Source organism: Eucalyptus grandis, chromosome 6 (genome assembly GCF_016545825.1).
Source record: "Eucalyptus grandis isolate ANBG69807.140 chromosome 6, ASM1654582v1, whole genome shotgun sequence".
Taxonomy (NCBI): Eukaryota; Viridiplantae; Streptophyta; class Magnoliopsida; order Myrtales; family Myrtaceae; genus Eucalyptus; species Eucalyptus grandis.
In genome coordinates, this window is record NC_052617.1 from 26,599,941 (window position 1) to 26,617,605 (window position 17,665).

The window sequence follows — 17,665 nt, forward strand, 5'->3', positions numbered from 1 at the left end:
CTGCCGTCCCGCTCTAGTCGCCGTCCGAACCCCCTCGCGCAGCCGGTGCCGTCGCTCACCCATCGCCGCCCTCAACCCGACGCCGTTCGAGCTGCCTCGCCAGTCACCGCCAAGCGAGCCCCACACCGGCCCTCGCCACGCGCTGCCACTCCGGCCGCATCTCCGCTGATCCGCCGTGCCGAGCCGCCGCCGCCCGTCGTACCGCCCGCCGCTGTTGCCGTCCGAATCACCTTCGCCGCCGCCGTTGTTGCCTCGCGATCACCGCCTAAGCGAGCCCCACACCGGCCCTCGCCACGCGCTGCCACTCCCGGCCGCGTCTCCGATCACCGCCACCGCCGTGCCGACGCCGCCGCCCGTCGTACCGCCGCGTTGCCGTCCGAATCACCTTTCGCCGCCGCCAACGCCACCTAGAAACCCTAGGGTTTCGGCCAACAGAACCGGGTCGATCGTGGATCCCAATCGGGTAGGGTTTCGAATAATGTGGGCTGGTTTTAGGTTTTTGAACTTCTGGGCTTATAGGTTTAGTTGGGCTTATGAGTTTTATTTTAAGAAAATTAGATTGGGCTTTTGGGCCTGTCTGTTTTAAAAAGAGAGGAGAGGGGAATTCTTGAGCTCGGCCCAAGCTTGGAGCCCACTTGGGCCTGTTGGACCGAACTCGGGTCCGGTCTCCGACCGGACCCAATCCCCGCGCCGACCGGGCCGAACCCGGATCGCTTGGATCGCCCGGACCCGGTCCGGTCCCAAAATTATTTTATTATTATTTTTAAAAAGAATCGAAAATCTTAAAAAAAAATTTAAAAAAATTTAAAAATTAATTTTGTTTAAAAATTTTAAAAAAAATTAATTTTTTTTAAAAAAAAAATCAAAAAATCAAAAATTCTAAAATCCAAAAATGATGTGATTTGGTTAGGAATTGCTATATCTTGCTTTCTTAGTGTAATTAGACATCTATTTGCTTGCATATTGATTATGTCGTATGTTTAATTTACATATTTAATTATGTTTGATTGCATATGTTTAATCTTATTGCGATTAGGATCTTGGTAGTTTTGATTATTACTTTAATGATTGCGCGCCCGCATGATCACCTCACATGTTAGTGGATAAATATAAAATCAATCCAAATTGCTGCCAAAAATTCATTTTGTTAAAATGAACAAAATTAGGTACGAAAGGGCACTAATTAGTCAATTAGTGTAATCAAGTCCCCGACCCTAGAATCTCTGGTTGCGTAGGAAGTGAGACACGCTCCCATGTCTCACTTGGTTTCTAGCCGACCCCAATAGGCTAGTGGCGACTCCTTTTATGCAAAATTTCTTAAGAATATCCCAACGTCACGCGGGGTATGGGCTTGGGAGAGCCCACGCCTAATCATGGGCCTTAGGCCCGTCCTTTAGGCAATACCCCTAAACCTGTTCCCTCCCCCCGAGGGTAGGTCGCGACAGGTAGTACATTCGTGGATAAGGTTACCCAATATTTGGCGTCAAAAGGGGAAGAGGCATGAGGTTTGGCTGGTATCCCAAGGTACATTGAGCTTTGTACTTGCCTTCTGCTGTCAAATATTGGCTTTCCATTTTTTTTAATTTGTGAATGTATGATTTGACTTGAAGTTTATGTGTCGGTGTTGGTCATATGTTTATTCTGCACCGGAAGTTTATAATGTGAGCGGTGGTTATTTGTTTACTGTGCACTCCATTTCTTACATATTGATTTCTTCCTCACTGAAAAAAAAAAGAAAAAAAAAAAAGAAAGACTTGAAAGGAGTGTTCACTAGAGTATAAAATAAAGAGGAATAGGTCCACAATACCTAGTATAATAACTTCGACCTCGTGATCAAGCAATGCTAGCTAAGTGCGCAGGAAGAGGATTTGAAGAGTGTTTTGAGGGCGTAGGGATTGCTGTTTTGAAGATGCAAGACTCTTGATTCTTCATGATTAACTGTTTCTTTTACTTAACGAAATTTGAAGTGCTAGACAATTCGTGTACAGTGGATTCTATATCTTGAATGTGACTACTTGAAGGTTGTGCCAGACCCTTGTAGCTTTTTGCAAGTTTCACTGGAAACAATCCATTTCTATCTGTGCGGTCACACTACTTTTCACTGACCTCAAAGCACTACCCAAAAACCATTAAGTAAATCAAATAAGTCAAAGAAGGTTTCCAAATGCCTATCTTGTGCATATCTTACGATCCCTATATCCCTCCAGAGAAAGACTGTCATCAGAAGTCCATCACCTCATGATTTGTAATACAGTCTCCCAAGAGATAAAGCCACTCTGAAGGGAATCAATACTTGCAAAATCTTTTTCATATTGACATTAATTGGTCCTTTTACGTTTATTTCTCCAAGGGCTTCAAGATATGATTAAGTGAAGAACCAATGGTTCACTTTAAGTGGAATAAGGAGTGTGTGCAAGATGAAGTATGTACTTTTGAGAATACCCCTTTACTGCTCCATTTTTTGCCCCTTGATTTTTCTTCTGGTCTTATTATCTGGTAGGTCTACTGTTTTCATGAGCTCTGTAGAAGGGTTTTTCTTTTTCGTCTCCTGCAATTCTCTCTTAACTTGTTTTTGTATGTTAGTCATGAAATATGGTTTTGTTGGCATAGTTGTTTGGAACTTCTTATTCATGAATATTTGCCCATATTTTCTGATTGAATTAGGTTGTGGTATATTATTGTTGCAGATGCTGACTCCATTCTGATTGGGTCTTTGAAGACATTTTTTATATTAATTTAGTTTTGCAGTAACCCAGACCAGTCAAAACATCTGGAAACAGCGAGGATGTGCCTCTATGATATATGGATAGATTTTGTGAACCTAAGGGCTGAAAAGTACAGTGAGAATAGTCGCATTTCCACCCAAATGGTATGTAGTAGTACAGCTGTTAATTGATCTGTCATATGTTTTCTTCCCGCCTGTATCTTATTATCTTGTTTAATCAGGGCTTACTAGATGGTGTCATTACCAGTAAATGGCAAAAATAGTTTTTGGCTCTTTTCTGAAATTTCTTTTTTAGGGAAGAAAGACAAGCAAATAAAGTTACTTAGGTGGTATCAATAGGGCAGCCGCTTGCATGCTTCATGGTGGTACTCATACTTGAGGAATGCAAGTGTACAATTGACAATTATGTAGCTCATAATCAACAGTAAAGTGACTTGAATTCTGACATTCACATGTCTATTCTTGAACAGTCTTGGTCCAGGAACTTTCTTCTAAACTATGTTTCTTTCTTTTGCTAATTCACTTGAGAGACTTGTTGAACAAACGCTATTTTCTTATAAGTGTTAAGTATGTCATCATGGATAGAGGGCCTAAGAATCATCATGAAAGCTAAATGCAATGAGCTCAAGGCCTTTTACATTTTGTTTCCATGGCCATTCATTTGTGACATTAGCACAGTGTTTTCTCTTAGATTGTCTATCCTTAGAGGAATTTTTTGCTTATTTACCGCTTTGTCCTTTCTCTCCATGCACTGGTGCTTCCAATGTGATTGCGCTTTTGTTCAACTATTTATGACCTGAAAATCTTGCTATTTCCTGGCTGTTACTTTTGTGAATGGTCATTCAATTTGACTTCTCTCACAGGATTTTGGCACTGCAGAAGAGGATGCTTGCGAAGGGATTTAACTATAAGCGGTATCTCTTCGCTTCATGTAATCGATAAATTGCTCCCAAATCAAAATGTTAATTGCATCAGAATCTGTTTATCTCAAAAAAATTCATTGCTTTGTTTTAGGTGGTATTTTTTATCTACACCTGTTAGTTAAATATATCGTGAATGTATCAAATCATTCCATTGCTCCATAATTGATGCATAATGAATTTTTCTTACTCTATCCAACCTTTTCTCCAGTTACCAATAGTGGACATGGTCTGCTCTTCCGCGAAGTATATGGAGCTCGAAACTTACTGCCTGTCGATCATTTAATGCCAATTAGCTAGATGATAATTACAGAGGAATTGCTGGTCGTTTTGATTTGCTGGTTAACGGCAAGAAGTCATGGAATGTACAGTCTTTCATGTCTTTATTTGGATATCTCTGTTTTTTTTTTTTAGTTAATAAAGTGGTTTAGCACCACATGCCTTTCATTAATTTGTGAAATTTGTATGTTAATGAACTAGGATTCTGAAGACTATAATCCACTCTCTATTTTAGATATGAATGGGCATCCAGATAACAGTTGCTTCTTTATATGTCCAAATTATGAAGTTTGTTTACTTCAATCAGCTTCTGTACTTCAAGCAGCTTGCTACTCTTGTTTGTATCATTCCTCTCTATATTGGTCTAGTCATTTTATAACCTAAATTTTTATCTGACAGCATGTCACGCCTCGAACCACCGAGCGCACGAACATCCCTTTATGGTCGTTTAGTTATGATGTCCCAAGATGTATCGCCTAAGTAGCACCAACAACGACATACGACATGACACGTTGATACGTCATTTCTCAAAAAATAAAGAATTCGACACGTTGAGACACGTTATATATTAAATATGTTTTTATATATACATAATAAATTATCATTTTTATGATTATTTTAATCAAATTAATTTGAATCAAAATCATAAATAAATAAATAATTAAAAAAGCCTAAAATGAATATGCACTAAAAACATTAATCCACCATTTATTAATATCATTTATTGTTTCAATTTGACAAATTCAACTCTATTTTGATAATTCATAAAATTTGGAGAAAAAACAAGCGATCCATATTATGGACTCACATATTAGATATGTTGGAATAGGAGAAAAAAAAAAAAAAAAAAAAAAAACTTAAGGGGTGAATTGCCTATCACGGAAAGTGGGAGTCGAAGAGGAGAAAAATAGGTTTTTCTTCTTTCTTCATTGATTATTTTTATTATTGTGTTTTATTTTTTCAGATATATATATTTTGACATATCATTTATTGAATTTTTAAAATTGACCTCGATATCGTAATCACATATCGGAAATTCATATGTTAGAATTTCGACTCGAGTGTTGAAGAGCGTTGAGAAAGTTGATCAAGTGTCGGATTTTCCGACACATGTTGACCGAGTATCTGAGAGTGTCGGACGACATAAAGGCTCTTGGAGAGTGTCGGCGCTTCATAGTGTATCGCTAACCCATTCTTTTTATCTTTCGATTAAACACAAGTGGAAGCATAATATAAACACTCAGTCAAACATAATAGCAAGAATAGTAAAAATACAATAGCAAATATTTCCAAAAGCACTATTTTATTTATTTACTGTTAACCCAATGTTGGCAACTTCCTACTGACCATCTCAAAAACATGCGGAGGTCAGGGTTAACCTAAATTTCACTAACGTCGAGGTCAACCGTGATATCCAAGTGGAGTCTCAAGGTCAAACTCTGCATCAAGATCGGTCTCCCGATCCTCGACGACACCATCAGGGATGTCAATGTCCATGGGATCCCATATTTGCTCCCCAGGACCCCCGCCACATGGTCCATCAAAACCCTATATTGGGCCAAAGCGTTCTTCACATCTCGGATGAACCACGCCTTCAATCTATGGGCTGTTCAATGGGCCAACTCTTTATCTACCCACACCGTCATAACAAAAAGCTTGTACACCTGGTCGAATCTCAAGATAAGGTGTGAAATCACGATCGTATTATGGTTCATTGGGATCCCAAATTGCACATGACAGTTTTCCATATTACGGGCTTGAAAACAACAAACAATGGAACCACCGCCCGCAGCGGTAGCGCTAGCTTTGGGCTGTCTCCCCTCATGAAGGGGAGAAGTTCGAACCCTAGCGTCGTCGATAGGGATTTTTAAGCGTGACGCCGTGGTGGTGGGTAATACGCTAACGTCACATGGGGTTTACGTCGCGACTGTCGGCTGGCGGCGGTTCCTCCAGTCTCAGAAAAAAAAAAAAAAAAAAAAAAAAAAAAAAAAAAACAACAACAACAACAACAACAACAAACAATGGATGAATAAAAATATCAACGAGTCAACGACCTATGCCACAATTAAAACACTAATTCATATCGAAAGCAGCCTGTACATGCAGCATTATATCCTTATATCGCCTTGGTATACATCTGCATATATTTAATTATCACATGACAAAAGCAATGCATCAAATACAACAAATAATTAGAACACTTCTCGTAAATGTATCCATGCACATCACATTCACGCGTGTTCTAATTATTACGACCATTTTGGTCATGGCCAACACAAGAGTTGGCGATCTTATCTTGGACCGAGCATCATCCCACCCCATCAGGCACGGCATTATCTTAGACCCTCGCTATAGATGGCATTTCTTAAAGAGTATTGATCCAACCTCAACCTTGGCTCGGCATTCGGACCCCCGCCTGGCATTCGATAAAATTGAGCATCATCCCTAAACTCCCATTAGATGACGAGTTCCTATAAGTGATCACACGAGCAAACCACTAACTTATGTCAATTCCATTTCTCATTAATTAGGCCAATGCAAACATGGTCCGTGCTTGTATAACGAATTACCGCAGCTTTCTCTCAAAATTTCGGTAAAATAGTCACACATGGTCACTTACATGTAATTAACCCTTCAAACTTTGCACACTTTTATTTTAAAATCTCATCGCCTCAATTGATACATAAAACATGGCATTTGAACATGACACCTTCTAAATTACTATTTATGTGTCAATAAAACCTTTCTTTAAGATAGCATACAAGGTTAAATTGGGCAATTATTTTCATGACATAACAAGCTTCAAATAACATGAATTATGCATAAATTCATCCACTAATTCAAGCATAAATTGCATATAAATTATATTTATCGCTTATCACGATAACTGATTGATTAAACCGTCATTAATTAAGATTAATTACAATTAGCCTTAATCTAAACCACCATTAAACGTGATTAATACTAAACCGACATTAATTAAGACTAACTACAATTATTATTAATCTAAACCACCCTCAAACACAATTAACAATAGACACAATTAATCAAGACTAATTATAATTAGCCTTAATCTAAATTACCTCTAAACACAATTATCACCCTAATCAAGGATTAGGAAGTTAACTCTTGGTTATCAGAGGCTTGCAAACAACGCACGGACGGATGGCGACGGTGGCTTGAGGCTCACAGCCAGGGAGCTCAGTGACTTGTGGACGGCGATGGTGACAAGTATGGACGGCAAACATGACGCAGACAGGTGATAGCAAGGGCGATGACGGTGGCGGTGAATGGCAATGATGATGGTGGTGAAGAGAAGGAAGAAAAAGGAAAAGAAAATGAGAGAGATGGAGTTGAGGGAAGGGTCAGCTGAAGGAGGGGAGTGAAGGGGTGAAGAGAGAGAGAGAGAGAGAGAGGGGTTTTGGATGAGATTTTCCACCTGAAAAATCTACCTCATCATGGTTTTCTATCTACTCTCCCATAAAACCCTCTCCTCCATGTCTTTTCCTTTTGTCTCATCTTCATCAATGCCAAGACGGGCATTTTGGTCTTTTCACAACTTCTAACAAAAATTCCAATTTTACCTTTGGGACCAATTGTTTGGAATGGGCTTGAATTGGGCTTGGCTTGGCTTGGCTTGGCTTAGTGAGCCTCATTGGGCCCACATGGTCAAACTTGAGATGGCGTGAAGCCCATTGGACCTTCACTTGGCCTGGCTCCTCTTTTCGTCTTAAATTCTCAGCCTACTAATCCTTACTTAAAAATTTAAAGCTTACCAATAAATTGACGGATAAATGAGGTGATGTCCAATAAATTAGTTTTGAAATCCTCGAAAGTTCAATATTCAAAACCGAATTAAATTTCATGGTTAAAATCGATCAAATGCGACTTTAGTACAATCTAAACTATCAAGTGGCTTTTAAGGGTTTTGTGCATTTAACCCGTGGTCGATAATTTTCAATCTACATTTATGACTCTTCGAATCGATGATAACCCTCGGTTATCAAATCATGATAAATCAATTACTCACTCTGAGTACAAGATTAATAGAAAATCAGTTTATTGTCGTTCGCGGCGAGCATCGTAATCGTGCGGAATCACCCACGAACCGACCACATATTCCTGTCGAATCGATTTATATCCATTCATTAATTAACTTATAACAACGAAGTATTGTCCTTTATTGATTCTTAGGTCGAGCGATCTATTCCTGATTGAATTCTCTAGTCATACGGGTTTTAATCCTTTATAGCCTCTCCCAATAAATTAGTTAACTAATAAGTAATCAGTTCAGAATAAATTTAACTATCAGTACGTTGATGAAATAATCATTTCATATATCTCAAGAATGGTCGAATTTCATGATATCACAACCCTTCCCCTCTTACAGAAATTTCGTCCTTAAAATTTGAATTATTACAGAGCTCCTCAAAAAGATGGGGATGCTAATGCCTCATTATCTCTTCGCTTTCCCACGTGGCTCCCTCTGTCCCATGATGTTACCAAATCACTTTGACTGAAGAGACCGTCTTGTTTCACAACACTTGCTCCTCTCGGTCCATTATCCGCACTAGTCTTTCCACGTACGATACTCTGTCATCCACGTCTATCTTCTTGAAATTCAGCACATGGGTCAGATCAGGTTCATACTTCCTTAGATCGATACATGAAAGATATCGTGTACTTGAGCAAGTCTCGGTAGCAATGCGAGATGACAGGCCAGAGTCCCAATTCTTTCCAAGATTTCGAAGGGGCCAACGTACCTTGAACTCAACTTTCCCTTCTTGCAAAATCACAAAATACCTCGCATCAGTGACACTTTAAGGAACACGTGTTCGCCCACTAGAAATGCCAATGGTCAACATCTTTTATCTACATAACTTTTCTAATGACTTTGGGCAAGCCTTTGTCAGATGACTTTGACAGCGTACACTGACTGACCATCCTTCTGTGGATGGTAGGCCATGCTATACTATAGTTTCATTCCTAAGGCAGTCTATAAACTTTTCCAAAATACTATCATAAACTTATGGTCTCGATTTGAGGTGATTGTCACTAGCACTCCATGAAGACGAACTATTTGTCACACGTACAAATCGGCATATCTATCCAATGCAAAGTCATTTCGTACGGCGATAAAGTACCCAGATGGAATCGTTACCTCTTTGACTCCTCGGTAATCCCATCACAAAATCCATCATAATATGTTCCCACTTCCACTCGAGAATCTCGAGAGATTATAGAAGTGCACCAGGCTTACAATGATGTGCTTTCACATGTTAGCATGTCAAGCACTTGGCAATGTGCTTGGCAAAATCTGATTTCATACTGTTCCACCAATAATACTGGTGCAAATTTTGATACATTTTTGTGCTGCTTGGATAAATACCATAGCTGCTACGATGGGCTTCTGACAATATTTCTTCCTTAAGTTCCACATAGTTGGGCATGCACAGTCGTCCACGAAATTTCAATATTCCCTCAATTACTTGAAAATCGACTTTCCTCTTTTCTACATCTTCTTGTAGAATCTTTTGGATTTCAAGATCCATCGATTGCAGTGTCTTAATCTTTTTCAATATTTCTAATTCAATTATGAGAATAGCCATAAGACTTGAAAGATGGCTTCCCTCACACGTGAAATCCAAATCTCAAACTCCTTCAAACAGAATCCATTCTTGAACCGTCATTTGCGCATTCGATGACTTTCAACTCAGCGCATTCGTTACTTTGTTGGCATTACCAGGGTGGTACAGAATATCGCAGTCATAATCCTTGAGAAGTTCCATCCAGCGGCATTACTTCATGTTCAACTCCTTTTGAGAAAACAAATACTTTAGACTTTGATGATCCGTAAAAATCTAAAACCTTTCTCCGCACATGTAATGCCTCCAAATTTTCAAGGCAAGGATGATTGCTGCTAGTTCCAAATCATGCGTCGGATAGTTCAACTGATGAAGTCTTAGCTAATGGGACACTATGCAACTACTTTCTCATGTTACATTAAAACGCACTCCAATCCTTTATACGACACATCGATGTAAATCTCCTAACTTTTAGAACTAGACGGTATCGTCAACATTGGTATGGTAGTCAACTTATGCTTAAGCTATTAAAAATTACGTTTGCACTTATTCGTTCATTCAAACTTTCCATCCTTCTTTAGCAGTCGCGTCAGAAGCATAGCTATTGCAGAAAATTTTCCACAAACCATTTATAATAGCCTACCAATCCAACTTCGAAGCTCAATTACTGTCATCGGTCTCGGCTAGTTCATAACCGTTTCAATCTTGGTCAAGTCCATAGAAATCCCTTCACTAGAAATCACATGACCAAGGAAAGTCACACAAGTCGGCCAAAACTTGTATTTACTAAACTTGGTATAAAGTGTGTTCTCAAAGTGAAGAAGATTGCATGTTAGGTTGAGCAACAACTCCATTTGCTTTTTGTGAAGAATTTTTGCATCATTGGCAAAATGATGTTGAACCAGTTACCTAGTCCTTGGTCCCAACTACTTCTGACTTGTTCGATACACTAGACATTATTGCTTTTGTCCATAAAAACTGTAGAACCTCCTCTCTGTGCCCACTAAACTCTAGTCCCATCCATCTACATGTGCATGTGCAAATATATGATTGAAATGCCAATATGTGACCCTAGAAACAGAGACTTGACGGTTCTAGCTACTACAACTTGTTTTTCCCTTTTGCCCTCAACTCTTTTCTCATGAAATCTTCGACTTTTTTTCTTTTTTTTCACTTTGTCATGTTGTTGTCATATTTAGGTCCCCCAATAAAAGGCGAGAGGAAATTGCCCTGTTGTCTAGACATTTGTTATGAAATAGGAAACAGTTATTCGTGAAATCCTCATGTTTGACTGCACCAATTTCTATGGCGGATTGTTCTTATTCCGGGTCAGATGTGTGGTTCATGCTTTCACACCTATAAATTCTTCATGTCCCATTCGTGTCACTGTCTGTCTTGATCGTTTTTAAATGCTTAGACATGAATGGATTTATTTAATTTTCCTGATTGATATCTGCTTCCATGAAATTTGTTTTCCATGCTGCTGCTTTAATTGAGAGCATCTTCTCTCCCTGAACATGCTATATCAGAGGCGCAATGGGGATCCGCTACGTGTATTTATGGATCTGGAGGCTGGAGGAAGGAGATCAGGCGGAGAAGATATCTTCATCGGTTACCATGCAAAGGACGATGTCCGGTCACCCTATGCTGGATCACTTTTCCACAATGGTCGAAATTACCACGTGTCCTCTTATAAGGACAATGTGAGCGATCATCTCGTCGGTCCCCCTTGAGTCTCATCTTGATTCTCTCCCTATTAACTTATGATCCCTTAAATGTATTAAATCTTGTTTTTGCAACCCAGGAGACGCTGGTTTACTGGTCTTCCTCAAGGAACGAACTCGCAAAAAAGCTCCTTAATTTGCTGCCTCGCCATTCATTTGGCAAGTGCCTAAATAATGTTGACGGTCTCGATAAGGCACACTTTCTTTCTATCCCGAGTGTGCCAACGATGCCAGCGTCGCTCCAAAATGGTGGGACCATTTGCATTGCGCCATGTCTCATTGTAAGTTTATTCTCGCAATCAAGAACACTTGGACGGAAAGTTACGTGACGGAGAAGCTATTTTATTATGCCCTTGAATCGGGGTAATTCATATGAGACAAAAAATCCGTGCTAGGCATCCACCCATTCTTTCTTCTTCTCTCTTCTTTTCCTAAAGCAAGACCCGTCTCTCCTCTTCTTTTCCTAAAGCAAGATTCGATTTGCCATATATTAATTCGCCAAATTGATAGCTCTTCCATTTTCCGAGCAATTCCTTTGGGTTCACAATTGATTCTTTCTCAAAGAGCAATTCACACCTATAACATTGAAAACCAATCATCTAGGACCAACGGAGTGATGACTATCAGATGAAAAGTAAATCTTTGTTGTGAAATTAACGAATGCGGAAGCTAATAAGGATCTTACAATTAATTCAATGCGAAATCACTGAACAAATAGATGGGGAACAATAAAGGGCCCCAAAGATTAATATAATTCAGTCCAAGTGTCAATACCTACATTCATGAGAAGTGCCAACAACAAAAATATACTATAATCAAAAAATCGAAGTTACAAATCACTCAACATGCTTTGGGTGTTTCCCATGCCTAAATCAAACCCAAACCCAAGTTATTAATAAATAAACAACTCATTTTGGATGTAAATAACTCAAAAGCACAAGTTACATGCTTTGACCGCAACCAAATAGAAACTCTCTTTGAAACGGCCAAAAATCAAGGACCTTGTCCGTTCTTGATTTCCTTTCTTTGCAACATGGCTTTCTAGTTGCTGTGAATATAAAATTAGAAAAGTATGTGTATGCCCCTTTCTTTGGTTCGGTCAATCTGTAGTTTTTTAAAGTCTAACTCCTGGTATGGACTAAACTTACATATTATCCAATTGGGGGCGTTTTGCCGTGTAAGAAGGTGTCTTGATCAATGGAAAAGTATATGCTTTTGAAGGTCCACAATACCTAGTTAAATAACTGAGACCTCAGGATCAAGTAATGCTAGCTAAGTGCGAAGGAAGAGGATTAAAAGGGTGTTTTGAAGGCGTAGAGGTTATTATTTTGAAGATACAAGACTCTTGATTCTTCATGATTAACTGTTTCTTTTACTTCACGTAATTTGAAGTGCTAGACATTTTATATACAGTTGATTCTATATCTTAATTGTGATCTATGTGTTAGGGTCGGCACGCATGTAGTTTTTGGGGTGGGTGGGGGCCAATCCCTTGTAGCTTTTGCAAGTTTCACTGGAAACAATCCATTTCTATCCGTGTGGTCACATTGCTTTTCACTGACCTCAAAGCACAACCCAAAAACTATGAAGTAAATCAAATAAGTTAAAGAAGGGTTCCAATTGCCTATCCCGTGCACGAACTCTACGTCCCTCCAAAGAAAGACTGTCATCAGAAGTTCATCACCTCATGATTAGTAAAGCAACCTCCCAAGAGATAAAGCCACTCCAGAGGGAATCGACACTTACAAATTCTTTTCCATATTGAGATTAATTGGCCCTCTTACGTTTATTTCTCCAAGGGCTTCGAAATATGATTAAGTGAAGAACAAATGGCTCACTTTAAGCAGAATAAGGAGTGTGCACAAGATGAAGTATGTACTTTTGAGAATACCTTTTTCTAACAATCTTGTTTAGTCAAGGCTTACTAGACGGTATCAGTAAATAGCAAAAATAGTTTTAAGTTCTTTCAAGAACTTTCATTTTGGGGAAAGAAAAGCAAATTATTTAGGTGATATCAATAGGGCAGCCGCTTGTATGCCCCATGGTGGTACTCATACTTAAGGAATGCAAGTGTACAAATGACAAGTATGTAGCTCACAATCAACAGTAAGTGACTAATGGGAAAGATAACGGGCCCAAAGCCTTCAGGCCAGGCTTATATTGCCAAAACTCGGCCCGCCCGGCCCATTATCGCATGTAATAAATATAACTATAGAAGACCTAGGGTTATTGCTCCGAAGTACTAGACTTTATTATGTAACAAACAAAAGGGGTTAATGCAAGCATGCATTGGCTAATGTCAAATGCAAAGCATACGTTTTCTTTAAGGAGTTGAAGATAGCTAAAAAGAGAGCTATAATTGGTTATCCCAGCAGCCTTTGGTGCAATGGAGCAAGTACCACTTTAGAACAAGCTCAAAATGTAACATGTCATTGGGTGACTAATATGAAAGCTTCAAAGAGCACTACTATTGATGCTGGAGACAAGCCTCTTAGCCTATCATCTGTAAGTTATAATGATGTGTGCAGCTAATGGGAAGGATTCATTAACAAAGAAATGCAAAAGCCAACTACGCTAAGGTGATGTGTCCAAAGATCCAAGAGAGATTGGATCTTCATTATCATACAAGCCTAGGATAGAAGCCGTCTGAAACTAGACTGGAAGGAACATCCAGAGGTGAAAAGACTTCTTACAAAACTAAGTTGCGTCTGGTTTAAAAGCAAAAATTCTCAAGTCAAAAATTGGTTAAGTAGAAGCGGTCTTGTAGGCTCTCGTGTTTCCAAATTACTATAAACCGAAACAAGTAAAAACTGTCGCTTTCATTTATTCCAGACCTGAATGAGGGGGGGGGGGAGGAACTCTCTTTTGCCTCCACCACCACACTATTTCCTATTCATCCATATACCTATCAGCCGTTCATTATGCCAGGATAAATTAGAAAAAACCAGCATAAACCATTTTACTAATAACAACTTCATACGTTACCAATGAACCATGCGTTGGAGTTAATAAGAAACAAATACTTGTCATCTCTTGGACATCCTAAAACAGGAAAGGGAAATAATGGATTCTCTCACTAATTTTGAAGGAGCATTTTCGATTTGACAAAGAAAGGGCACTTGGTGAAGCTAGATCTTCTCTTGTGCTCCTAAATGCGGATAGCAGAGGTGAACCCTGGCGCCAACTAGAGGACAAAGCCAATAGGGCATAATTGAAAGCCCAGAAATCCCAAATGGTGTCACTTGAACAGATCTGGATTCAGCCAGTCCCTACATCAAGAAAAGTTGCAATCACAAATTCCATCAAACATCAAAACTATGAAGTTTTCCTTTGGCCCCAAATATACTATCAAGTTGACATCGGTAGGGGAGAGAATATGAAAATGGGGCTTACTTGCTTATGTCATCAAGATGGTCATCAAAATCGACAACATTTTGCCATTTTCCAGATGTCATGTAATCCAACAGGACCACATTCGCAGTTGGTTCCTTGGTAATTAACCGGTTACTTCCGTCTGATGAGACTAACTTCCAGTTCTTAGACGAATCCCGTGTGTAAAGCTAATATGACAGGAGAAAATTTGATTTTAATATGCTAAGTTAAAGAAACAGAAGAGTTTGTGTTGATGTTATACCCATACTGACCAATCAATTTTCAGCATAAACAAAACCTCATTATATACGCAAGAAATGGGACAAACAGACAATGACCAAAAAGATAAAGAGATGAAAAGATTTGCGTTGGGCACCAGTCCAACAACTCCATTATCTCTTCTGTATGAGAGATTGGAACAATACTTTTCTGTTGGATGACATCAACATTGACACTGCTGAAGAACAAACTAATACAGAGAGCCACAAACAAATTCCATATAGATTGACTAAATGAAAACTACTGATGTTTCTGCACAAAAACAAAAGAAGATTCCCATCTCTAACAATTTCAAACATCCAATGGACTATGCAGTTTTATGTGAAGCATGAAGTGAGTAGCAGGGAGTAATAGGAAAAAGGCAGTGAAATACTGGAAGCCTGAAACTTGGGAAAGAAAGGTGTTATCTTTTGATGTTGGCTTTGAATAAAAGAGGAAGTGTCAAAAGAGCTGCAGTCAGAAACACGGGCAGTTTGGAGACAAGCTCTGAAGAATCCCAACCACACATATGATTAAGTCTGCCGTACAAATATAATGCACTATGAATTGATTCCAATCTCAAAAGAGTCAGAACTACCACCTCAATGATTGTTCCAATCAAGCTAAAAATAATTCAGTCTCTGAATCTTAACGTAGTGACTACACAAGGAATTCAAATTCTTTTATCACAAACAAACGAAACCTTCGAGAGAATAAACTCGAGTTAAACAAACACACCAGAAACCTTCTCTCATACATGCATAGTCCAGTGACGACTAGTCGATGACTGACAAGAAGGCCAGCAAAGATGGAGAGGGAAAGACAAATATTACGTCTTAATGAAGACTTGAAATCTCCACATGAATCTTCTACACAGAGGAAAATACCACCAACCTGCATGACAGGAGACCGATCCTTCCCATTCGACAAAGCCTCAAGCTTCTTATTATCTAACTGCACATATCAACCAAACACATTACAAACACCATGCAACAATACCATCATCAACCAAATGGACAGCGATGGTACCTACCAGAAGTACTGCGGCCTGCGGAAAGTAGCGAAAAATGTGGTCTCCAATATTTCTAGCAATACCACCAAGCTCGGTATCATCGTACCTCTCGTTCGCATGAAAGTACCCCACTATACTCATCCCCTTCGATCCATAATACTCCTCTATCTGGATATGTTCAAGCAATCGAATCAAACAACCACTTAATAATTCAACTCTCACTCGCAAAAAAGCAATTACACCATTAGAGCATTCTATTAAGGAAGAATGACACGTTATCTAATTAATTTCCAATCCCAATGATAAATTCCAAACGAGGAAACGCCGCAGATCCCGATTTAGGTTCACTACTTCCGAATGAATCAAACGCCCACAGAATTTGCGAGAGAACAATCTCGCTGGCGGACAACACAACCCACCATCGTACGATTCCAAGGACCAGTTCGTCATCACCCGATCGTTCCTCACGCAATCAAACCTAGACACGACAGGCCACTTCAAATCCGACCGGGCAGAAGCGAAAATTGCGTCGGGAAGAGGGAGAGAAAGAGCCTGACCAGGAGGAGGGAGATCTCGAGATTGGGGAGGAGGCCGAGGTGGGAGTGGAAGAGCGGGACGGCGTCGAGGACCTCGACGGCGTCGCCGCGATCGGAGAGGCGGCCGAGGAGGATGCCGTTGACGGCGGCGGTCTTGTGCTTCAGGGCATGGAGGACGAGCTTTATGTAGGCGTTCTGCGCGATCTCGTACCGCAATTCGCCGCTTCCCATGGCTCCGATCGGTCTCGCCGGCGAGAGAGAGAAAGAGAAAGCGGGAAGGACGGGGGACGATGGAAGCGACCCAGTGGAGAAGCCGAAGTCACGTCCTAACTAGCAAGCAGCGAGCAAGACAACTCGTTCCTTAATTTTATTTTATTTTTGGAAAATGACACAATGACCCTAAATTGTGACTTAAGACGCATTTGCTAACGTTTTTATTCCGAAAGATAATTTTTGAACAGAAATAATTTTTTCCGAAAACAATTTCTGAGTATAAGAATACATTTGATAAGCGCAAAAAAATTTCTACTATAAAATGAAAATGCATTTGGTAAACTTGTATAATTTTGTTGTTTTTAGTTTTCAATATTTTTTATTATATTTTTCCTTTTTTTTTCCCTTATTTTTTTTCCTTCTTTCTCTTTGTGGCTGGTTGCCCGCCACGGCGACGATCGGCAATCGGCTAGGCGAGCTCGTCGAGCCTCGCCAAGCCATCGTGAGGCTCAACCTCGCGAGATCTGGGGAGGCCGCCTCGCCGATGGCCTCAATGGCCAGGCGAGCCTCACGTCACTTGGGCGAGGTCGAGCCTCGCTAGTGGCCTCACGAGGCTCGCTCGGCTACCAGACGCCACTAGCGAGGCTCGACCTCACCCAAGCGCGCGAGGTCGGCCTCGCCCGGCCTAGTGAGGTCAAGCCTCGCGTCGGTCGACGAGGCTCGGCGTCTCTAGGGATCGGTAATGCTCCGGCGAGGTCATCGGCATCGACCATGGCTAAGGGGTGGACCGGCAAAAGGAAAAATAAGAAAAAAAGAAAGAGAAAAAAATTATTTTTCGGAATTATTCTCGGGAACAAGAAACAATTTTTTTCTACTTTGTTTCTGTTCCAAATCTGTTCCTAGAAAAAAAAAACAAAAATAGATTTTTTGTTCCCAAGAATAAAAGTTTTACTAAACATGTTTATGTTCTTTTTATGTTCTCCCGGAATAAAAGAACGAAAATTTTTGTTATAAGGAACAGAAACAAAAATAAACAAACAG

General features: G+C 40.0%; 1 protein-coding gene across 1 annotated transcript; it reads right to left on the reverse strand.

Annotated features, from left to right (window-relative positions):
• Positions 1-14,167: 14,167 nt before the first annotated feature.
• On the reverse strand, positions 14,168-16,755 carry LOC120294763 (ER membrane protein complex subunit 8/9 homolog). Its single transcript, XM_039315255.1, has 5 exons — positions 16,433-16,755; positions 15,897-16,043; positions 15,758-15,817; positions 14,627-14,793; positions 14,168-14,502 (listed from the first exon to the last, which is right to left on the reverse strand). Exons 1-5 carry the CDS (start codon positions 16,640-16,642, stop codon positions 14,472-14,474), a joined length of 615 nt encoding a protein of 204 aa, XP_039171189.1. The 5' UTR covers positions 16,643-16,755; the 3' UTR covers positions 14,168-14,471.
• Between the last annotated feature and the right edge of the window lie 910 nt (positions 16,756-17,665).